General features: G+C 42.8%; 1 protein-coding gene across 1 annotated transcript in view; it reads left to right on the top strand.

Annotated features, from left to right (window-relative positions):
* TESMIN (testis expressed metallothionein like protein) overlaps nt 1-25352 on the top strand; it is a 1691460-nt gene that overhangs the window by 73637 nt on the left and 1592471 nt on the right. Inside the window, exon 2 of the mRNA XM_086958946.1 lies at nt 2269-2793. Coding sequence (XP_086815072.1) covers nt 2296-2793 — 498 coding nt within the window. The 5' untranslated portion in view covers nt 2269-2295. The remainder of the gene's footprint in view (nt 1-2268; nt 2794-25352) is intronic.

The raw sequence follows: 25352 nt of genomic DNA, 5'->3' as shown, positions 1-25352 counted from the left end.
AAATACAGAGGAGATCACTCCTCTCAAACTGCTAGCTTTTAGGGACCCTACGTGGCATTCAGGAATGAAGTAAATCAAGATGGAGGCAAACAATGCAAAAGAGTTAACACCTGCATTGCCAGCCCACTCGTTCATCCCAACGCTCTCCGCCTTCCAAGAAGTAAAAAGAGCGAAACGGATATCCCTCCACCTCAGCCTTAAATTCATGTTGATCTGCTCTAATGAAGGAAAAAAGAAATGTCGGATATTTCTCTGCGCTTATTGAAATGGATCTCACTGTGGCAGTCCATCCTCTGACTCATATGTATTCATATAATCTTTTCTGCCAAAAGTAACATAACATCTCTAAAATACATTGCATAAATTAATTTATTGTACATTGCTCTTCCTGCTCCGTTCTTTCTGCACACATCATGGTAAAAGAAACTTCACATAATAGAGAATAAAACCATTCACCTTTTCTAATAGACCACAGCCTTCAGCCTAGAAAAGTGATATCTTATCAGAAGGAAAGATTCAAGTGCCAGCAGCAGGACCAGCGGATGAAAATTCCCAATAGTTTTCTGTTTTACAGAGAGAGAAACGCATACACATTTTTTGTTGTGCACGTTATTTAAAAGCCCACAGTTACCAACCCCAAAATATTATCAAGTACATTCTTAGCTTGTTAATTGACTTTCTCACAGGCACCATGCCTTTCATGTGTTACCACAACCAGTAGCCTGGAACAGATCATAAAACCAGTCACGTCATCATCCTGAACACTTACATTAAGTCTTTTGATGGTCAGTGCACAAAAAGGTGCCTGCTTTTCCACCATTCCAATGTGAACTTCATGACCCAGAGTCCTGAAGCTAATCACCAGCACGGCTTCCAACTAGTCCTTGGCAGATGCTGCCCAGTCCCTAGACTGGCTCATTCCCTAACTGAAGCAGTCTCAGAAGGCTGACCAGACCACAATCTGTCAATCAGTAATTGGCACAGCCACCATAGGAAGCAGAAACCAGGCAAACTATGAACAGGAGAGATTGGGCAATAACCAAAATAAGAGTACACAATAACAAGGTCAGAATGAACACCAGTAGAAGAAAGTCCGTTACAATTATAGCAACCCATGACAATGGCATGGAAAAGCCGTCCAATATAAAGCACAGAACCAGACCTACTCTGTCCCTGTAAAACCCACAAATGCTTAGTTGAGCTCCTTGTCTAGCCGTGGCATGTGTACCTCTAGGGACCAGAGTGCAACCTCAAAATACAGCCTTCACTAACAAGGTCCACTGCACAATACTGATCGCACTGAGGGTCCCCAAGAAACCTGCAACATACACAGACAAAGGTAATCTCAGACACTTCCACCATGGCACTGGACAAACAGGCCAGTCCCAAGTAATGTAGTGTAGGCCCATACATGGCCCAGGAAAAAAAGAAATGGGCCAAAATCTGTCTGAAATAGACTGAGCAAAAAGATAACCAAGCGGCCAAGGCATAGCCAGTAGAAGAGGATCAAGAGAGGAAGACTCTACTGTGAGAACAGGACCAAGAGACCAATACACAGCCATGGAACAGTTGATCCAGAGATGAGGAAAAAATGGCCCAGACTTAGATGAATGAAAAGATTCATCCTTATGAAGATGAAGAACTATACCTTGATGTGGCTCAGAAAAATGTCCTTGCCAAAGGAAGATGAAATAGGTCCAGAAGCAGCACAGAAATAAATGCCATGTGACCAAAAGAAGGAGAAAACCCAAGCTTTAATTCTAGTTCCCCCTTCATGGATTCCCCTTCATGGATAACTGCACCCCTGGCTGTCCCATATATCTCAGTGGATTAGAGATTTGAGGGGCTGTGGCTGGTGCAGGGCAGTGCAAGTGTGGCAAAGCTAGGGGTTTAAAATGAGCACCGCATAATTTCCTATGCAGTTTCTTTTAAAAGATTAAAAGACCACCAATGCTTTTGCTTCTTTAGGAGCTTGAAAAACGAATTGTATTTTTATATAGTTTATTTAAAAGTGTTCCGGGATTATCATAGTGAGTAGACACCCTTGACGGAGAACACCAACTACAGGCAAGAAACATCTTTAGCTACCTGACTTTAGAGAATACTTTACAGGTTTGAAAAGTTGGAACGCTTCTGCTGTAAGACCTTAATAGAGGTAAGTAAAGTTTTTTTAATTCCAATTTAAATGATATCACTTAGGATCCTATGTCTCCTAAACGTTTGGGTTCACGGAAATTGTTTTTAAATGTCCTATGTTGTTTTTTACAGGTTAAAGAGGTTTACCAATATAAGAACATGGATGTAGAAATGGTATCAATTTCTCCCTTTGACAACGAAGAGAACATGTTGTATGGTGGAGTATCTGGAACACAGTGCAAACTCTTAGATGACCACTTTGATCAAATGGGTCCTATTGGCTGCCAAAGCAGCAGCAGCTTGAAACGGGAGGTGGTTCTCAATTACGATGAAGAAGAATTTTCTTTCACAAAAGACACTTGTTTAAATACTGTTGCTGGAATAGATAACTCTAAACATCTTTTTAATAACACTTTGAAAATTGAGTCATTGTTTGAGGTTGATACCCATAATGTATTTGAAGATCACCAGCGGCAACAAGAAATACATCTTTCATCAGAAGAAACAATTCTTCCCTGTCCATCTTACCCGCAGAAGCATTCTTGCAATGTCCGGTTTTTATCTTCTTTCTTAACTCAGCATAGAAACCATTCATTATTACCTCTGGATAACTGGACTCAGGGGGAAAAAGCATACCATAATGTTAGAATGATACCGGTAAGAGGATTTTATTTTGTTACTAAACAGCGTTCTTCTAATAATATTCAGAAGAAAATCCATAATACATTTTATTGCTAATTTACTTACAATGCCACAAGAAAAGTTCAGTTTACAGATCGAAAAGTTGACCCTTCAGTTCATAGAGTGTCCTCTTTTAAACTTATTACCTTCCAGGGAATGCCACTTAAAATAATACCTTCAATTGTTTTTTCTGTAAAACCTATATTCTGTGACTCTTAAAAAAGAACTTGGAAACGTCAGATTTTTTATAGGCTTCTATAATTAACTGCCAGTACAACCCCTTGTCCCTTTTTACCATATTCGAGCAAAGCTTTAATTGTTTCCCTTCTGGCATATTACAGAGTTGTTCAGCTTTTTGTTCACAATTGTCAGCCAGTTCTATGTACTAACCGTGCCTCTCTTACAGCTTACTACTGTGTATTTCCTTTTCATCTTAAGTAATGAAGACAAGCACGTTTACTACTGTTTTCTGGCGAGCGTTTAAAAACTATTACTTCTTGCCATTCTTCTGGATTGCTTCCTTTTATTTTCAAATAATAACAAGGAAAAGTATCTGGCGTGCCAAAGGCACGGCTGTCTGTGCCTGGATTGCACTCGGACGGTATCCAGCTCCAGGACCCCTGGTCATCCACCCACCAACCACTAGCCCACCTGCGACCCTCCATGCTATTAGGCACAACTCGCTGCACTGGTGCAGCCTTACCCTACAATACATTGGAGGAGCTATCACCTGCACCTGTAGCAGATTTTCATGTATTCTGCCTCCTCCAACACTCGCCACTTCTGTGCCTACAAAATCAACAGCACCCGCCACCCCATCTGCTCACACGCATACTCCTCAGCATATACTCACTCAGCAAGCACACCATGGAGATATGGGACCTGCTCAAGGATCCCAAACTGGACCTAATGACTGAAACGTGGCTGAAATCGGCCTAAGCACCAGACATCATCAAAGGCAATCCTGCCTGGCTACGAGATCACCAGCATAGGCCCAGAAGTGGAGTCACCATTATCTTCCATCTCACCTGCTTCTGAACAACCTTAACAGAAACCAACTAGTTGCATGGAGCACCTCACCTTCAAGCTACAAATCACAGCTTTTTTACCTTTTACAGGTCTCTTGTATCTAGACCACTTGGACCCCATGCCAACTTTGCCAGCCACATCACAGACCTCGTTGCACCCACCATCAACAAATTCAGCCCCTTCGCTCTCCTAGAACACCTGAAGTTTCACTTAGAAGACCCCACTGACCCCCAACCAAGTTGCTTTACTGGAGAACCTCGACCTCACCCAGCACGTCACCGGACCCACACACACCGTCTGACACCTCCTGGTCCCGATCCTCTCCTTCAGAAACATTTTGGTCAACAAACTGTTGCCTATCACATGGACAGACCACGCCATCATCCATGTCGTGTTCCCATCTCGAACCGTAAAAACCCACCTCCACTGGACTAATCCATCGCTAGTCATACAATATTACAGAAAAGGATTAAGCTGTGAAAACAGGAATGAAAATAAAGGTTCATGCTTCCCTAAAATTCCGAATCTAAATATTTCTAAACATTGAAGGATAACCGGATCAAGAACCAGGATTCCACCTCGCGTGCACTTGTCTTTGAAGCCAAACATAGAGTTCTAACGAAGAGCTTGCAAACGCTGCAGTTTGTCCCTTTATTCTGCCTGACTTCTTGTTTCTTTCAAGGCCTTTTTGGGAACCGAAAGTACGACGGGCAATCTTTCTTGCAGCATAGCGACATACCCTTATTTCAAATAGGTACATTTCTCTATATTCGGCAATGTAACCTGGCACTTCTAAGGTTTAATGAAGCACTGTCAATTAACTGGAAGAGTGGCAGAAAATAACAAAACAAAAAAGTTGGATTATTTGTTATGAGCAACGGTTTCCTTCTGAGGTTCAAAACATTGAATTCAAACCTACCACTTACGAAGTGCAAATTACACCTTTTTGAACAGTTACTTCAAGAAACAGATGTTTCTTGCTCCACAAGTACCACAGTTTTAATAGAACAAACCGTTTCCTTGAATATTTCCTGGTGCCAAAAAGGTCAGCAAAAGGAATTCAGACCGAGTTTAGACTTTAGAACAGCATACAGGTGGGGGAAGATTAAAAACTGAAGGCTGATGGGTCTACATCAGATGTTCCTGCAACTCCAAGGAAGCATTTGATCTGTCGCAGAGACGTATTTTTCCAAAACCCAGACATGCAAAGGCATAGAAAATTATTGAGATACAAAGTAAGAAAAGCATTTTCCATTCAATATACCAGTATTCTCGTTCCGATATTCTCCTAGAGTCCTCTCCAAGTGCATATATCAGTAGTGAAAGCCGCCCTCAGAATGCTATGGGTCATACATTCTTAACTGGATTGTCTCTGAATTATTATTATTTTTTTTTATTTCAAAAGATTTTATTAGAAAAACTTTTAACAGAACAGTACAGAGTAAGCCGATTGAAGGCAACACTGGTAAATGTAAACATACGCATTGGTAATAATACAAACGGGCTTGTTATGGCGCTTGTGTGCTGGTTATACATATGCTGTTTGAGACCTTGTCATTACATACCGGTCAAATGCATTGCCCCCTACGGTCGGAAGAGATCGTGTGTAGAGGTAAGTAGGACAAAGATGAGAAGAAGAGAGAGAAAGGACGGACACAGGTGCGATTAATAGAGGTTTGTATGGCCAGAGAGTTTGCAGACATGTTACGCCAGGTGGGGGCGGGGGGTCTGTGTAAGGCCAGATGGTGCATTCACGGCGGTTTATGCGAGGCAAGGTACAAGAGAAAGCCCTTGAAGAATTTAGCAGTGAAATTGATGCCTAGTCTGAGACTTTGAAATAGCTCGGAAAAGTCAACTGCATCCACAGTGCTAAAGATTTACTATTTGGTAGTGTTGATAGACTTAAGCGAAGTGGAAGAGTATCCTTCTGAGGATAAATGTTTTTTTATCTGAAAGTACATTTAAGACCCCTGCCTTAGTTCTCATGAGAAGACAAATTCATGATGTTAGTGCCAAAATAGTAATTTCCCTGTCAGTGGCGGCTGGTGACATTTTAAAGTGGTGAGGCGGAAACTGATATTCATACTGCACCGTAGCGAGCGAGCCCGGACCCCCTAAGGAGATGTTCGGGGGGAATTCCCCCCGAGAAAATTTTGAAAAAATGGTGGAAAAATTGTGCATTTTCAAGCAAATCTGAGAAAGCAGGAAGGTTAATAAAGCAATTGTGAAAGTGCAGGGATTACAATATTAAAGAGCTGTCATATAACATACTAGGTAGCTGCTTATTCAGTATAACAACAGAGCTTCATCACAGACTTCAAGATACAATGCTGAGAACCTCACAGATTGTTTTTATTTACACTGCAAACAACAACAAAAAATAAAAAACTTTTTTGATTTAAACAGCAAACAACAAAAGAACCAACTAAACAGGTCACAAACTATCACCATTCAACATATTTACTTTTTGTATCTAAATTCAGCACGCCTGTCTTTAAGCGCAGCAAATTTTTCAATTACTTGAACGTTAAAGTCAGCAATATTTTGAACAAGTTTGCTCTCTATAGAGAGCATTGCCAAAGCATTGAGTCTTTCCTGAAGCATGGTGTTCCTCAGGAATGTCTTAATCCTCTTTAAGGCGGAAAAAGATCGTTCTGCCTCTGAGGTTGTCATAGGAGTTGTAATGACGATTTTTAGTAAAGCTACTGTCTCTGTAAATGTCTTTTCCATATTAAGTTCATGAATTAAAGACAGCAAAGACCTGCCATCTTTGGCTTTCTGTTACACAGGCATTGAGTACATTACTGTCAACTCACTTTTCAGGTCCTTTTGGTTGAGCATCGGATAAGCTTCCACAGCCTCATGCAGAGCATGCTCAGGGAAGGATTCATTATATTTGTCAAAGTATTTACTTTCCAATAATGCAGCACTCCCCAAATGTTTTGTGAATGCAAAACGGTCTTGTGCCTGCACAATTACAATGTCACAGATCTCTTTTGCACTTCGGACCAGAGTGGTGATGTTTTTCCTGTGGTTTGAAAAAGTTGAAGCCGCTGGCAGTTGGCTATCTAAATTGTCAACCTCATCTCTCACTGTGTTTATGCTTGCGACAAACTCTGTGGTATATCTTTTCACAGAGACAGTATCTACGTCTCGTCCTTGCAACTGATTGTATAAATTCTCCACCTTTGACATTATCTTTTCAAATAAAAACAGAAAGAACTGAAACTATCTATCTTTTAGTGTTCTAGCAAAGCCACGGGCTTCACTGTGACTTTTGAAATCAAAGGTTTGATCGGCTTCTATGGCTTCAAAACATTGCACAAGGTCCTCCCTATATTGAAATATTAGTTGGACTGTACGTATGTTATAGTTCCAACGAGTTGAGGCTCCCCTCGGAACCCTTTTGTCCACAATCTCCTGAAGTGCTTCCATTCTTTTTGGGGAACGTGAGAAGAATGCTGCCATGCCTCCTACATCCTGAAAGAAAATTCGTGTTTCAGAGATCTTTGAAACTGCCTGTTGCATAATAAGATTAAGTTGGTGGGCGTGACAGTGCACATAATGAGCATTCGGGTAGACATCTCGAATTCTTTTCTGCACGCCACCATGGCTTCCACTCATTACGGACGCACCATCATAGCTTTGTGCAATAAGTTTTTTTCTTTGCTGCAGCTCTGGAAAAATGAAGTTGAGTTGACGCAGTATAGCTGCAGTAATGGTTTCTGCAGTGGAGTTTTTTAAATGAGTGAAGCCATAGAACCTCTCCACAACATTATAGCCCTTGTCCAGGTACCGAAAGACTAATACGGACTGCGTTTGTGTGGCCACATCAGTGGTGTCATCAGCCTCAATAGCCACAAAGTCTGTGTTTTGCAACTCTTGGACAATATGGCTTCTCATTATTTCTAGCATACACTCCAGGAGTTCATTTTGTATCGTTTTAGAGGTGCCCTTAAAAACAGTAGCACTTGCTAAATGTGCTTCCATTTCCTTGTCTATGCTTGCTACTAAATCTACAAGACCCATGAATATTCCAGGATTTGTGGAACCTTCCGATTCATCATGGCCTCGCAATGCCAGTTCGAAAGCACCACAGAAACGAATGCAATCAATTATTTTTGATAGTATGTGTCTATTCCTATCAACTGTTTCATTGTGTTTCTGTATTGTTTTGCGATATGCATCGCTTATGTGCTGCTCAATCGGTGCGTCTCCCAACATTCCCAGTCTTGTAACGTTTTCCATATGCTTTCTTGTGTGTGCATGCTTCTTTATTTTTTCAGACAGATGCTTCAAGTCGATCACGCCTTCTCTTGTCCAAGGAAAGTCACCATTAAACAGCAAGCAGGGGAAGCAGAACAGTTTGTTTCTTGAAGGGCACCCTGTAAGCCAATCAGCTTTTGTGTACCAGGTGTTTGAGAATGTACGATTGTAAGATTTTCCTCTGTCCTGGGTAACTTGTTGGAGTTGTAGGTCAGGTCGATCAGGTCCTAACCTCTTTATCTGTAGTTTATCTTCCAGTGGGCGTGCTTGGAATGACCGTGTCATTAATTCTTGTACCGTATTCATCTTGCCGATGCTGTCTTTACCAATATGAAAGAAGCCTGTCAATAGTCAAAGTACAGCGTATAAGATTTGGTGCAATAATATCAAATTTCAGTACAAATACATATATCTTGTGCAGGACAGCAATATAGCTGCAACAGCTCATTTGAATGGCCAGCCAGGGGTGGCACATAATACATGCTGCAGCCCCTGGTAGGCCTTGGGTGCACCTATGCCCTGGGTACCTATGGTAAACTATACAGGGACTCACAAGAGTGACCCAATACCCAATTGGCAATGCACCTAAAGTACATTGTGTGAATTCAGAGAGAGAACAGCTGGGCTGTGGGTCTGATTAGAAGGACCACAGCCTTTCTAAGTTGTAAACCAGTAAAGCAAAAAGCAAAAAAATGGGGTGACCATAGGAAAGCAGACCCTACTCTCCTACATAACGCTCCCCTTTGGACAACAGGAAAAGACTAAATTTGATTACTCTGCACTCCTAGGAAAAATAAAGGCCTGATATTTATGTATTTACTCTTTTAAAATGTACTGATAAAACTAAACCATCCTCAAATCATGTTTCTGCCTTTCCATGTCTCATCTTCAATTATTGATTGTGCATTCCAACTGAGTATTAATGAGAGCCGGGAATCTGAATAGAGAGATCTCTGAATAGCAAATTCTAATGTTAAATATTCTGCATAGCTCTAAGTGAGTTATTGGTTTGTATGATTTTAGACCGACTGAATTTCTTAAAGAGATTTGGTCTAGATGTGATAATTCTGTATCTGTATTTCCTAGTGTTGAGGATTATATATATGAATCTAATTACTAGTTTGTAGGTCAATTTTCCAATTCCTGGTCCTCACTGGATAACTACATTGGGTCCCCTATATCTGACTCCTCTCAGCACAATCAAGATCCATTGGAAAACCAGGTATATGAAACCTGACGTGTAGTGTTAGTAGACAAGGTGAGAAAAAGTAAACCTGCCCAGTGGTGCTACAACAACTGCTATCCCTAAACAGTACACATTTCAGGAGCTGTCACTATGCAAAAAGATTCATGAAGATTTCAACAGCTGGTCTTGCATTCTTCTGAATTCCACTCTCATGAAACCTCTACTTAGCGAACAACAACCCCAAAAAGTTGATATTATAGTAGCTAAACATGGTTAAATCAAACACAAGAAGGTGTCTGTCAGTAGTGACAGAATGAAACACAGTTAGCTAAACCTACAAAGCACTCACGAATGATAAAACAAACAGTCTAGCTGTTGCATTCAAAATATGACAGAGTTTTATCTAAAATGGCAGCAACTTTTTATGGTGATTGTTTACAACCATACAAAGCTTGTAACCTTTACAGAAATCCTCTTAGAGCCCACTGCATTGAACTATCGCAGTTAAATTATCTCTATCTTAATTAAAGTCCTGCAGCACAAGTGGGGGGGACTGCAACAATAAAGAAAAGGCACTCAATGGCCTGTAAATACCTCAGCAGAAGTGCTTTATTGCAATGTATGAAAAAATATAAAACATAAACAAGAATCAGAGAAAGAAAGATTAGAAATATTGGGGTAAGGGTCCCAGAGTAGCCATTATTTTAACTTTGCCATGTCAATATCGTTAATGGAACAGAACTTAGTCCATGATATGGCCACCCGCTTAGTCACAGGCCTTATTCCTCAGGCACTAGTCTGTAACGACTGAGAAAGATTTAATAAACAGCAGAGATTGGCAGAGAACTTTAACACTTCTAGAAATGTTCACCCAGTGACGGCAAATGTAAAAAATAGGTAAAAAAGGGAAGCATTTGAATGTTGGAGAAGAGGAGGCAAACTAGTGATAATTTGCACTGTGCTGCCCCATTAAAAACCCACATTTTGCCTTTTGATGTGAGTCAGTGCTGCTCCCTCATCACCCGACTAATTTGGGCCTGATTACGAGTTACCCAGACAGGTATGCATAATGTATCGCATTAAAATAAATAGGATCGTCTGGAAGCAGTTTATTGGGTGCGATAAGTTTGGCCTTGCGTGAATTTTGCCCTGAAAATGTGGCATAGCATGAGGATTGCGGTGCTTACCACATGAAATCTAAATGTTCCGGTGCTTAGAAAGCATTTTTCAATTATTACGTTGGGGCAGGTTTAAACAGCTGAAGTTTAATGGGATGAGAACCTTATCACAACCAGTAATTATATAAATACTGCACCACGCCTAACTGAAATCTTTGTGCAAACAGGTGCTTACGCAGGGATCACATTTCTTCGAGGCAGTTGAAATCAGCCCATTTGTTTCTTTAGATGGTTGAAGTATTTTGCTCTGTCAGGTAGACTCTTCCAGTTAAGCACTGGGGGCCTTACCTTTCATTATCATGCCACAAAGGGGCAATGAGACAGTAAATCTGTGTGGACTGAGACGAAAGTGCATTCGAAAGCAAATTACAGATGTGACAGATAATGAGCAGAAGCAAACAGGCTGGAAGCCTGAGCGCCATCTGCCTGCCTGCGTAAGACTCATAACGTCTTGATTAAAAGCCGCAAAACAGATCTGCCTGCCCCACATTAAACATCAGAAGTACGAGAGGAAGACAGACGAGGAGACAGGAGGAAAGATGGCGACGCAAGCGGCACGCACCTGGATCAGCGACAGGTCCTCGAGCTACAACCTGTCCCGAAGAGGGAGTTTCTGTTTCTGCAAAACAAGACATAAAATACAAACATTAATCATACCGCGGAGGCACGCGGTGCAGAGCAGGCAAACAAATCAAGGAGAGATGAGGCATTTGTTCTGCTAGTCTGGAATATTTTGTGACATCTCTGCCAGATGACGGGAATGGGACATTTTAATGAAGAGGTGCTAAAAGCAGTGTCTATTTATGCAGCTTTCTGATTTTAGTCTATCTCGGCGGCACAGCCGTTTGGAAGGATCATGGCTCATTGTTAAGAGTAAGGACGATGACAACAAAGAATGACAAGGTAGTTACGATCCGATGACATACTCCTCGCTGCAGCCTTCCATTATACTTCTTGTCCTCTTTAGGAAGTCCCTTATGACTTCTCCGTGGAGTCAATGTGTATATTACAGGACCAGGGCTCCTTCTACAGGACCATAGCCTATGTTGCGTTAAAGTACATGTGTAGAGCTCACGTTCAGCGGTCTCTTGGCGCTATAGTAAATACACTGTCAGGAGAATTTGTAAATCGTATTTCAAGAAATAATAGTGGGAAAATAAAAGTATACCAATCCTCCTATTGGGGATTTTATGAGCGATATAAGTTTGCCACATACGTAGACTGGTTGCTTGTTCTGAGTATGAGAATGCCTTAAGGACTGGGGAAAGGGCAAGGATTTGAAATTGGCTTGTAAGAGGCTAGAGCTGGTTCCCTTAATTCAGAATGCATTTGTCTACAAAAATACAGTACACAAACAATTTGTTTATTCCTTGATGTCCCAAAACGAAATGCATATTTTTTTACAGGATTTACCTACTTTAGAGAATGGGCTATTCAAAGGCAGTAATGCTTTTGACATATGATTCCTATTAGGACTAGTGCAACCAAGTCAAACAATTAAAAATTCTGTAGGGCTCATCAGACTTTACAACCCAAATCTCGTCTGGTGCAGGGGCGGCCTTAGGCATGTGCAAGCTGTGCACCTGCACAGGGCCACCAACCCACAGGGGTCACCACGCCAATATATATCCTTAATATAATAATCCTCTGAGGATGGATACATATTAGCGTGGTGGTCCCCGGCAGGGATTTGGCAGCCTCCCGCTCTGTTCCACTTTCAAACACCCTGACCCCCCTCTTCACTGGTCTCCGCGCCTGTGTTCCTCTGGGAGGCCCCCTACCTGTTCCTCCGGGGCCCCCCTACCTACGCTCCCTGCCCAGGGCCACCATGAGCCTAGAGCTGCCCCTGACTGGTGGAGAAGACCCAGGATATAAGATTGACTTCGACTCTCCCCCCCCCCCCCCCCTATTAGACCATGTGGGCTTTAGCTAATCGTCAGATCATGCCCACATCTCCATTACTCTGTGCACTGGGGAACACTTACACACTGTTAACTACACACACCTAGCCCTATTTACACATCTGACTATTCAAAATACAGAACTGAGCACGACTGTCTTAAAAGCAAATTCAGCTCTCAGTCTCAGACAGACAATAATGTGCATTTGATATTTCAATGGCCAGTGCATGTGCTCTACGTATGTTTGCTCAGAAGGCAGAGAGAAGTGATAACTGATGGCAGGGCGAGCGTGTCAGCTTTAACAGCCTCATTAGGATTCGCCATGTACAAATGAGCTTCCGTAGTTTCTCAACGTGGATGGCATCTGAACAATGCAGATTTAACTCGACTTCCGCTTGAGATAGTTGCGCTAAACTGAATTTTAAATTTGTACATAACAATTGTGGTCTGTAGCGGAATGCGGTGCGCAGTAACTATCTGGTAAGCCTGACAGAATGGCCCCATTGTTATTGCCCGGAAGAGCTCAGGCTGCAAGTCCAAGTACAAATACGAGAGAGCTGCACACAAGAGGCAGGCAGTGCTGATGAGGGCGATTCGAACACATTGCAGGGGTTGAGTTACAACTGCACTCGGGCTAAGACGCGTTACTTGCAGAGCACAGGCAGATCACGCTCCTGTAGGGAAAGTCATTGGTTACCAAAGAACGGAGGCGCCATTACATTATCTCTGCAGTAAATGAATCATCGTGGGTCAAATAAATTAAGAAGGAAATGACTGAGCGCCGAGTAATATCCTTTATTCGTTAGAGCTAAATAAACCCTGTTTTTCACCCGTAACATGAACAGTTCTCGAGCATCTGGGAAGTATTAGTAAAGACAACCCAATTGTGCATGAAGTAGGTAGCAATGACGGAGACATGTCTCAGCTGCAGCACAGTCTGAATACTCCAGTCCAGAGCATACACGTGTGATGGCAAACTCCCTCAAAGCACTAACCCCCGGCCTCTCCAACATGAACTTCTTTCTCTAGCCATCCTGTCCTGGCAGTGCCTCTACTAACCCTTCTCTCTCACAGTTTCCTCACCCCTCATCTCCTTCAGAGGACACCCTAGGCTTCACTTCAGGTCTGATGTCACATTGGTCGAATGCTGTGCCTTACAGCTCAGTAACCTTGCTCCCCAGGGATATTCAAAAGTTGCCACCTATCAGTTTCAGCACGCTAAAATAATTCATTTTACAAACTTGATATTCTCAGTTTTCCCATTATATCACCCATAGAAGAGTGGGTGACTACATTAGTCGGCTGAACTAGCTTGTCTGAATGTGACTCTCCTATCACAGTGATCAAATGTGGCTTTTTAAACTTCTTAATGGAAAACTGAGCAGAGAAATGAAAGTGATTAGAAATAGTATTTTTCATAAGACCATCCACTGTCACATATAAGGAAACGATACACTTGCAAACAATGTTATACATTCCAAACACATTCCACAAAAACACACCGAGGGACACAAAAAAAGTCCACCGCGAAAGAACCCCATCTTGACCAAGAACTGGCCCTGTACAATGCATGTCACTAATGCTGGGCTCAACCCAGGACCATTTGTTGCCTACATCAGTACCAAGCTTGCTTATAAGTGTGTACACAGCAGATGACAACAGTACACAGTACACAGTACACACCGTCGAAATACAAAAGCCCAGAATGAAATAGAGCAAAGCCTCACTAAGCAACACCATTCAGATAGATCACGGATGATGGGAACATATTTTACTCTGAATATCTCAAGCTGGTTTGTCAGAAAACAGCACTTTTAAGTTTAACTATGCATAGCCCAGCCCTGCTAGATATCAACAAGACTTGTGTGGTTATCCATGATTTAGTGCATTGCCGAAACCGAAATTCCCTTTTTAATTCACAGAGCATGTAGTTATAAAAAAAGGTACATACCAATCTAATAAATTATTGGTCAAATGCTACATTTTTTATATAGCTCGAAGTCGGCCCGGAGAGATCAGAACACTTTTCATAAGGCACCTGTTGCGTCACATGTGGAGGCATCTACCGAGACTCGAACCCGGAGTTACCAGCCTTGAGGTCGAGCGCTCTAGCGGGTAGGCCACACATCCGTATTGCTTGCATGCTGTTCTTTACATTTTCTAGCATCCTAAGCATTGGGATTCGGGAATGGTTTCAGTGCTTCACGTGTCACGTCGTTACAGAGGGAGTAGTAAGTAGGCGGGGGCAGAAAGAAGTTGGAAGAAACGGGAGTAGAAATTGGCAAAGCGGGCAAAGGCAGTATCGAAATTGTGAACAGAACTTAAGACCGGCGGCCACCAGTCACGGCGCACTGACTCTCTCGACAGATCCCGACCCAGACGGTGACCTTACTACTGCCGGCCCGTCGGTTTCATCTCTAGTTTACACATACTGTTTAGTGTAAGTAACACATACACTAAACAATATGTGTAAAACCAGAGATGAAACCGACGGGCCGGCAGTAGTAAGGTCACCGACATACACATACACTGATTGCACAACACAACAACACATGCTGCTGATGCTAATGCTAACTGTAGGCAAGCGCAGGCCAGGGGGCGGCTGTAACATGCAGTACTACTGCTTGGGTGGGTGAAGGAAGCCTCTATTTTGAAACAGTCAAACAGTGTGCACAGTAAAAAACTTACGTGGACCGGGGGACGGTGGACGCGGTGCCGACCGTGTTGCGGTGGTGGTGAGGTCCGGACCGTAGGGGCACGCACTGTGCGCACACACACTTAAGTTAACCAAGCCAGGCCCAGGGCAGCAGCCAGCAGCAGGACGACGACGACGAGTCACGGCGACCGAGTTGTGAGTGACTCTGGTACTGCAGTGACCAGTCTATATGAGTCTACTACTTCTACTTTCACTTAGTAGACTGAAACTAACAACAACTTGTTGTTAGTTTCACTATTACCAGTTATTTTGGTGAGCCACCAGCGCCACGCGTGCTAATGGCCAATCACCTCGAAGTTGCTTGATAATAGCCACAGGTGATTGGCCAAGCAGTGCGGGCCGCAGCAGAGCAGCCAACACCCACGCGTGGCACCATCCTGCTGCAGCAGCCAATCCTGGCGCAGCGTTAACAGCGCCACTGCGCCAGGATTGGCTTACGAGCAGACTGCTATTTGCCCCTAATGAGACCGGGGCCGGATCCCTTGCCTGTTTAGTCTCTGTCTTGCTAAGTGGGGGGGGGTGGACGGACCTCAGTACGCATGCGCAGGCCAGTCAAAATATCGAGGCCTCCTGGATTTCACTTGCGCAGTGTGTACACTGTACAGTTACTGTAGTACACACTGCGCATGTGAAACCCACGAGTCCTCAATATTTTGACAGGCCCGCGCCGCGCGCAGTCACTGGCCAAGCTATTCTCCTTGCACCGCCCCCGTACGGCCCACTGGCCCACTGCCTTATGCGCTGCCCGATTCTGTCGGGCTTCTCCCGGCCGGGGACAATAGCGCGCTGCTCAGTTCGAATCCCGGCCGTACCGGTCTGACTTTTTTTAAAATAAATTATGCATGGCATGTTCTTGTTGGCAGGTGCGTCCATGGCTAGTGGGGCAACGCCCCAACGCCCCCAATGGACGCACCGCCACTGTTCCCTGGTAGATAAAGGGCAAGAACACAAGGAATTGAGTCCACTGTGGGCAATTATTTCATTCACACACAATAGTGACAAAGACTTCCCTACCAGTGAGGGAATCTATAAGAAATCGAGTTATTGATTGAGGGGGTTAGAACCATGCCAGCAGAGCAAGGTGTTTTTACATTTTGTTATTTAATATTACCTATCCCGTCGTCTGCCGACTTCTACACCCACCCGCCCTACTGCTCTGACCTGTGCCAGCCGCCACTGTTAGTCAGTCAGTCAAAGATAACTTTATTTGGTTTATCATAACCATAAAGCATATAAAACACAATTTATTACATGAAAAATTTAAAAGCGAAGCGTATTTTCACTCTGTTAAAATATTTCCAATTTCTGTAAAAAAAAGTCCTTTTCTGTCCCCGAGCCTTTAGTCTTTTCCAGCTTTTGTGAGTAAATTTTCTACTAATATCATGAATTTTACCCCCCGACATATTAAAATATTTGATGAGGCGCCCATCCAACTTTTTACCGCATGTCTACAACTGCGAACGTTTAAATCAATTAAGACTGTTTTAAACAAGTTCCTTCTTTCTACTTTTACTGATTCACAGACGCACAATAGGTGGCTTAAAGTTTCTATATGGTACCCACATAATTGACATGCTTTTGTTGCTGTTTATTTTTCCAGGTGGGAATCAAGTCCTTCGAGCAGTGATCGCCAAATCTAAATGCCATGAACCTCCTTTTTAATGATAGTCACAAGTGGGCTGCTCGGTAGGGTTGTGGTTTTAAGCTTATATATGAGTTTATTACAACCAATGCATTGCGGCGTTTGGCCAATCTCCTTTTATCTTCCACAAAGGATAATGCCTTTGCCCTGTTGTTACAGACTTTGTTAAATGAGGACCTTTCCAGCTTGCTATTCCATACTTCTTCGATCTCTAGTTCCTCCAGGGCAATACGCATATGGTCACCCCAAGTATTTGGATTTCTTTGATCGTATTGTAGTTTTATTTCTGTCCTGCATAGGTTGTTCAATGTTCTCATTTCCGCTGCTCTGAGTTTCCAGCATAATTTTACCAAGATTGCTTTCCTTTGGAATTCTTGGTTCTGGAGCCCAAATTCCAAACGTATTTGTGCTGGCGAGGAATCTTTAAAAAGATTGAATACAGCTTTATAGACCTTGATTTGTAGTTTGTTTAAGATGCTGATTTGTTGGCCATGCCATGTTTCCAATCCGTAGGATAAAGTTGGGAGCAATTGTGCTGCCATGATTTCAAGGAGATGCCCGTGTGTAGGGCATTCCAATTTCTTATAAAGCTGTTTATAGGCGAAGGTTAATGATTGGGCTTTTGCTGTAATCTCCCTTTTCTGATCCACCCGAGACAAATTTTATGCCAATTTGATACCCAAGTATTTATAAGCGCTTATTTCCTCTATTTGCAAGTTCTTTGCGTACCATTTGTATTTTCCTGGCCTCGGGCCCGCCAGTCTTAATAATAATAATAATAATAATAAAGGGGTTTATAAAGCGCCTGGTGACGCCTCACGGCGTATCCCCGCGCTGTGGAAAAGGGTCTTACCTTTTTTTATTTATTTTTTAAAATTTGTCCCGTGGTGTTGAGAAATGGATTAAACAGATACAAACACAGGTCTGAAGAAGTTATACATATGAAATTATACAGTGTAAAAAAATAGATAATACATTATTACTTTGACAACCACTCCTCAAATGGTGCCCAGTTCTTAGCAGAAGTTAGGCGTCTTTTCCTTCCTCTAAACGCCTGAACAGCAGTCTCTAATTTGAACCATGCCAGCATCCTGGTCTTCCAGTGAGAGAAGGTGGGGTATTCAGGATTTATCCAAAGTGATGTAATGCAAAGTCTTAACATGGCCATAGCAATAAACAGAAAAGCTTGAAGATACCTTGTTCTTTGAGTGGCAATTGAATGTTCATATCCAGTAATTATCATTTCCGCAGAAATTTTGACAGGGGTTTGAGTTATCAAAGTGAGAAACGTTTCGAGTTGAGTAATGAAAATAGATAACTCCGGACAGGCATAAAACATATGAACACAATCTGCAGAAGAAAGTTTACATCTTGCACAGAAAGATCCTTTGCCCCCAATAACAACTCCCCATCTAACAAGTTTGGCAGGAGTATAGTAAAGATTAAACATAGACATGTAACTTTGGGTGCGCAACGTACCTGAGACCAAAACAGACCTGGCTAAAGCCAACGGGAATTTTAAATCTACAGAAGACACTCCAAATGTAATCGCCCATTTGCTGTTCTGATCGGCTAGGTCGTCTGGGAGTTGAGTTAAAAAAGCCTGATATAGATTCCCTAATCTGGCTTTTTTTTGCACTAGTTCTACTATTAGAATTTTGTCAAACATTATTGGATGTAGGGGAAGGTTCTTGTCAAAAAAACTTCTGATTTGCAGATACTTGAAAAAATGGTTAGACTGCAAATCAAACTTTTCCTTCAAAAAAGAAAATGAAGCCATTTGCCCAGAGTGGGCCAAGTCACCAATTTCCTTCAAACCGCCATATATCCACGAGCCAGACACCCCCTCTTGAAATATTGATGGAAGTAGACCAGAAGCATTAAATGGAGTATAGTAATTGAGTTTGGAAATATGAAAATGACGGCAAACTTTCTGCCAGATTGTGAATAAGGCCCAGGATGGCTTAAATTTAGTCTTTTTGAAGTAGCTTGGTTCGAGAATGCGTGTTAATACTCAATTTGTAGCATCACCTAATGCTATTGTATATATTGAAGGTGAGAGATGAGCCTTGATCCCAGCTGAATCTCCTAATAAAGGCACGGAAAAATGCTGGATCATTGCTGCATAGTAATAATATATTAAATTCGGGACTGACCAGCCGCCCCGGTCCTGTGGGAGGCAGGTCCACTTAGCAGCCCTTCTTGGTTTCCGATAGGACCATAAAAAACGCTGACAGATCCTCTCTGCTCTAGTTAAAGTTAGCTTAGAAATTAAAAGTGGGATGGATCTAAAGAGATATAGGAATTTGGGGAGAACAAACATTTTCAAGATATTGCAGCGACCGAATAATCACAAATGGAGATGATCCAATCTCTCTAACTTATTGTGAAGTAGATCAATGGTAGAGGAATAATTTATTTCCAAAATCTGATCTACATCAGCAGTAATTCGGATACCGAGATATGTTGCCTCTGTAACTATAGGAACATGAGAAATTGGTGTAGCCGCGGATTGGACAATTTGGGTCTTGGCTATATTGAGCTTATACCCTGAAATTGAGCCGAATTGAACTGCTAGAGCCTCTAGTACCGGAAATGATCCAGCAACATTATCAGTTAATACAACAATATCATCGGCGTAAGCCAATGCCTTATATTGAGTTCCATTAACTATAATAGGTGAAATGGTCTGAGACTTTTCAATCAATGAAAGAAAAGGATCAATAAATAAAGCAAAAAGAAGAGGAGAACAGGGACAGCCCTGTCTAGTACCCCTGGTAATAGAAAAATTATCGGATTCATTCCCTGAGATACGTATTTTTGCAGTTGGAGATATATAAAGGGCTTGAAGAGCTTGAATAAACTCAGAGGTATAGCCCTTCCAACGCAAAACGGCCCATAAATACCCCCAGGAGACCCTGTCGAACGCTTTTTCGGCGTCCAATAGGATCACTCCGAGGGGTGAATTTGTGACCTTGGCCCAGTCTAGCAAGGCGATGACGCTCCTAATATGATCGGGCGTGTCCCTACCAGGAATAAACCCATGATGACGCAGGGATACCAGAGGGAGAATAGTGTAGGCTAATCGACATGCTAATATCCTTGAGTAGATTTTGCTATCTGTGTTGATTAGCGCTATCGGACGATATGATGCAGGACTAAGCTCATTGTTGCCCTTTTTTTTTAAAAAGGACAACTGTCGACTGGCGCCAAGAATCAGGAACAGACCCAGCCTGGGCAAGCCTAAAGACCTCGAGGATTTGTTGCTTAAATAGATATGCAAAGGTTTTGTAAAACTCTAGATGAATGAGGTCAGGACCAGCAGCTTTACCATTAGAGAGAGATTTCATGGCAGATTCGACTTCCTCCTAGCTTATAGGTTCTGCCAGAATTTCATTCTGCTCAGTAGTAACCTTCTGAGTATCAATTGACTGAACAAATTGATCCAGAGTAGCTTGCTGTTGCAGAGGTATATTAGGTTCCTCTGTATAAAGAATCGAATAAGAATTAACAAAAGCATTCATTACACCACTAGTAGTTCCTTGATTACCCCTGATTCATCTCTGACCCTAGTATTGCGATTGGCTACTGCCCTTTGTTGTAGGCGTTTTGCTAGGACCTTACCTGAGCTCTCACCATATTCGTACATAGACGTTCGAAATTGAAAGTATTTGGCCGCGATATCTTTATAAAAGGGTTCTAATAAGTTAGACTTTGCTATTGCAACTAATTTCTGACTAATTGCCACATCTTGCCCCATACGGATCTTAGTGCTGAGATCACGCTCCGCTTGTTGGAGATTTTCTATTCTAGTTCTCACTGCTTGCTGTTCTGTTTTCCAGTGATATGAAGCAAATCTCTTCGTTTCACCGCGCAGAGCAGCCTTGAATGTGTCCCAGACAATACAAACTGGGGCTGTGTCAGTATTAATTTCAAAAAAATCTAAAATCCAGGGAGTAAGTTGTTCTTTATAGAGTTGATCTAAGAGAAGTTTCCTATCATAAGTCCATGATCTAATTTGGTTGACAGGTCGATACCATGGGAGAGTAAAAATGATAGGATTATGATCAGATATGGTCCTAGGATGGGTTTCTATCATAGCCAGACCTGCCCCTTGGGCAGAAATAAAGACAAAATCAATACGAACCATTTTATTGTGGGGTATAGAATAAAAAGTATAGCCTTCTTTATCTGGGTAGTGAAAATGCCAAAGGTCTATCAAACCATGTTCAATTACAAGTGTTCGAAGGGCCTTATATACTTGAGGCTTTCGCCCTAGATAGGTGCTATGCATTAGGATATCGGTCTGACTGGGAATATTAATGTTGAAATCGCCACAAAACAACATTGGGTGGGGCCAGCCAGCTAGTTTCACATTTAGATTTTTGAGCACCTGAGGGTCGTCAAGATTAGGAGCATATATTGAACAAACAGAAAACAAATGTCCATTAATCAATAACTCTACAACTAGCCACCTTCCTGAATTATCTTCCTTTACCCTTTTAACCCGCCCAATCCCAGTTTTTAAAATAATAGCCACACCCCTGTTCATGGACGTTTGTCGATTACAAGCCACTAAATCATATCCTGAGAATCTCAGGTGCCCACGCCTACTCCAAGGTATATGAGTTTCCTGTAGGCAAATTAGATCTACCTTCATCACCTGTAACATTTTATGAAAGATTCTGCGTTTCTTAGGATCATTTAATCCACAAACGTTCCACGTTGCACATATCAAACTAGGACTCGCCATTGACTTTGGACAACCAGCCTTGAGGAGCTATTGGACCTTTTATAGAGGAGATTATATCAATACAGATTACTTCAGAGAGAAATGAAGAAATTAGCATCATCCTGCTAAATGCATTTTGAAAAATCAGACCATACATTACAATAAAGAATGTCAACACCACCACCTACCACCAACAGAACCCCAGTCACCCCACCCCCCCCTCCCACCCCAGCTAGGCCCTCCCGCCCACACCCCCCTCCCGTCACCTCCCGAACGAAGCATCAGGACCGTAGTTCTTGCGATGGTTGAGAAGGCGTACCCCACACTCTACTGATCCCGTGGTAGACCCCTGTTTTGAAAATAGTGATGACCCAATAACACCAGTAAGAAAAGATTCAAGTTTTACATAAATCAGTTAGGTCATCTTTAGAGCTAGAAAAAAGAGAAATGGCCGACTGCCATAATTCCGAAAACACAGATAGACATTAGATAAACATGAACATTGCATAAGTCATTCTATATTGAGTCCAGAAACTCCTTAGCAGGTATCTCCTATAGGAAAAACTTAGTTTGGCCCTTAACAATGACTTTTAGTTTTGCAGGGAAGAGCAAAAAGGCCTGGGCCCCTTTAGCCTGAAATGCTGATATCAACTGTCGGAGATGCCAGCGCCGATCAACAGTTTCTGAACAAAAATCTGGACGAACAAAAAACAGAGAATTCTTAGCAGATCGTTTTTTGTTAGGTCTGGCGATATCAAATATGCGCTCTCGGGCAAGGAAATTATTGAAACAGACAAGAATCGCACGAGGATAGGGATTATTAGTAGCAGAGGATTGCTTTCGGATGTTAAATGGGAACCTATGGGCTCTCTGTATCTCCAAGTTCCAATCCCATTGAGTGACATCTGGGAAGGCTTCCGTGAAAAGATCCTCTACAAACTGTCGGACATCTTCAACCTCTTTTTTTTCCTCTATACCCAGAATTCGAAGGTTATTCCTTCTAGCGCGATTCTCAAGATCTGAGAGTTTCCAAAGAATGTCCTTGCGCTGTTCTTTTATCTCTATTGCCAAGTCCCTCTGAACTGCTGTAGAATCTTCGAGAGCAGAAATCCGTTCCTCTGCTTCAGCAAGCCTTGCAGTTGTCTCCGCAGTAGTTTTAATCACTCGTCGCAAGGAGTTCTGCATTTTCCGACATACACCTTGAGTGCGCATATTCTCCAACCTGGTTGCCTCTCTATGCATCATGATAGTTTGATATATTGTTATTAGAGAGACCTCTTCAGGAATAGCATCAGTACTGGGGGGTATGTCCTTGTTATTTGTTGAAGGCTCTTCAGTTGATTTCTGCGAGTCCTGTTCAGTAAGCTGTAGAGATAGTTTAACAGCAGGGAGCTTGCGGACTGTGTCGGTGTATGTCGGGGCGTCTGAATCCCTTGCGGCGTCACTGAGACGCCAGTCAGCAGAATCACTATCATAGTCTGACCACTGTTGCTCCAAATCCTCATCCTCCTCTCCACCAGAAATTGAGTGGTCAGAGACTGAGTAGAACTTATCGGTAGTCTCACTAATTTCAGACCCCCTTGTATCTAAAGGGCGGTCACGAGGCAGTTCTAAAGCAGATAGAGCCATACTCAGGGGAGGGACTACATTACCCAGAATGCCTTGTGCAGAAGAGTGGAGAGGATTAGAGGGGGCGGAATCTGGATGCTGGATCTGACCTGGTACCAGCGGAGAAGATGCAATTAAGTTTGATGATGCTGAGGAATGAGCAGTCAATGATGAAACGATATTGTCAACTAAATCATTTGAGGGGGAAGCCTGCTGCTGATCGGAGGGTGAGGTAAGTATTAAAGTCTCAGTAACAGTTATTTTAACCCCCTCCTTACCGGGCTGGGCTTCCGCAGCGTTGTCAGTCAGAGTGAGATTTGACAATGGAGTGAGGACTGGAACCGGAGTTAGCGCTGAAGCCTTCGGTTTTGTGCTGAGTCGATCAAACAGCTCCGGCAGTGTCTGACCCTTTGCAGAGGGTGATTTCTGCGTCGGCACCGAACGCGCCTTCTGAACCTTCTGCACTGTGAGAGGGGCCGGGAGTTTCGAACCAGTTTCCTGATTGCTCCGGGTAACGCTGCGAGCCTTGAGAGCAGCGGCGGCCGCTTTCGCATGCAATTTCGACGGCATGCTGCAGGGCGTCGTTGAAGCTGAGGAATCACGGCGAAAACGGCAGCAGGTGATTCCCGTTGTATGCGCCCCGGAGAATGAACCAGGTAAACAAGGATCAGTATAGTTAATGGTCCGCTGGACCCACAGGAGTTTTAGAGAGAGCCTGGCTCTGAGAAAATCCAGGCGGGAGGTGAGAGCCATAAAGCACAGAGCTGCTTTCGTTAATTATGCAATTTTCGAAATGCAGAAAGCGGTGAGGCAGTCGGCACAGCTAGCCAGAGGTCCGCCACGGGTCAGGAGAGTACAACGCCAGCTCACACGGCCAAGGTCACGGCCGCCATCTTGCTCCACCTCAATATACTGACAAACTCCCCCGCCAGTCTTACCACCTTGGTTTTTGATTTATTTAGTTTCAGGCCTTGTGCATCCAGGTAGTCTATTAGTTTATTTATGATCCTTTGCAGCCCTATCGGAGTTTGGCTCACCACCACGATATCATCTACGTATTGCAGAAATTGGATTGGCTCATTTGCCAATTTTGGCGGATATCCATTTACTTGTAGCAGGTAGTTATTTAAATCTGCCAAACATAAGTTGAATAAACATGGTGAGAGTACACAGCCTTGTTTTAGTCCTTTTGTTATGTTTATTTTTGACGATACTCTTCTTCCGTCTCCTAACTTTACGTTGGCCCATGTTTCTATGTATAATGATGTTATTGCGTCTATCAGTGGCTGTGGGAGTCACCATGCTTTCAGTTTCTTCCACAGGCGGTCGCGTGGCACTCTATCAAAAGCAGATTTCAGGTCGATGTAACAGGCCAATAGTATTCCCTTTTTCCTTTCTGCTTTTTCCATAAAGATCGTCAATGCTGATAGGTTTGAGATGGTACCCATGCCTTGTCTAAAGCCCGTTTGAAATTTTGGGATGATGTTATTTTCCTCTGTCCACTCTTGTAGATGTCGTAGAATGCATGAGGCAAAGAGATTAGCCTCTACATCGATAAGGGCAATCAGCCTGTAGTTCCCAGGTTCTATTCTGCTGCCGTTCTTGTCGATTGGGTGAAGAAGGTTACCGCTCCAAGACCGTGGCATCTTGTTGTCACAAAACAATTGATTAAAAAGGGGTGTAAGGTAGTTAGCCCAGACGTCAGGGTCTCATTTAAACAGGGCGTTTGGCAGTCCGTTTGGTCCTGCAGCGCCTTCAGCTTTCAATTTTTTTATCAGGAATTTTGTGTATTTTACTGTTGTCAATGATGTTTGATCGTTGGCTTCCCAGCTGGTTAGGTCTTTTGCTCCCTCCCTTTTGGGGTCGGTTGCCTCTGGGTCTGGTGAATTTTCTTTTGCTTTGTCTATGCTTTCTTCTTCACACATTTGTGGTCCTGCTTTGGGGTTGTACAATTTATCAATGTATTCCAACCACGCTGTTTTGCTTATTCCTACATTGTGTAGAGTTCCATTTCCTTTCATTAATTTATTAATTAAGCCCCAGAATTTCCTGCTGTTCGGTAATTTACCTGCCCACAGCAGGTCTTTCCATATCTTTTCTGTGTATTTCCTTTTTTCCACTCTGCACTCTTCCTTGTATTCTTTTCTCATTTTTTAAATTTTACAATTGTCAGTGTCTCTTCCCGTTCTAATTGCTCCAGCTTTTTGTCTTACCTCCTTGGCGATGTTTCTTTTTTTATTTCTCAACTGTATTGTGTACCATGGCTCTTTATTAGCC

Source organism: Lissotriton vulgaris, chromosome 2_1, assembly GCF_964263255.1.
Source record: "Lissotriton vulgaris chromosome 2_1, aLisVul1.2, whole genome shotgun sequence".
NCBI classification, from domain to species: Eukaryota; Metazoa; Chordata; class Amphibia; order Caudata; family Salamandridae; genus Lissotriton; species Lissotriton vulgaris.
This window is presented reverse-complemented; position numbering and strand designations above follow the sequence as displayed.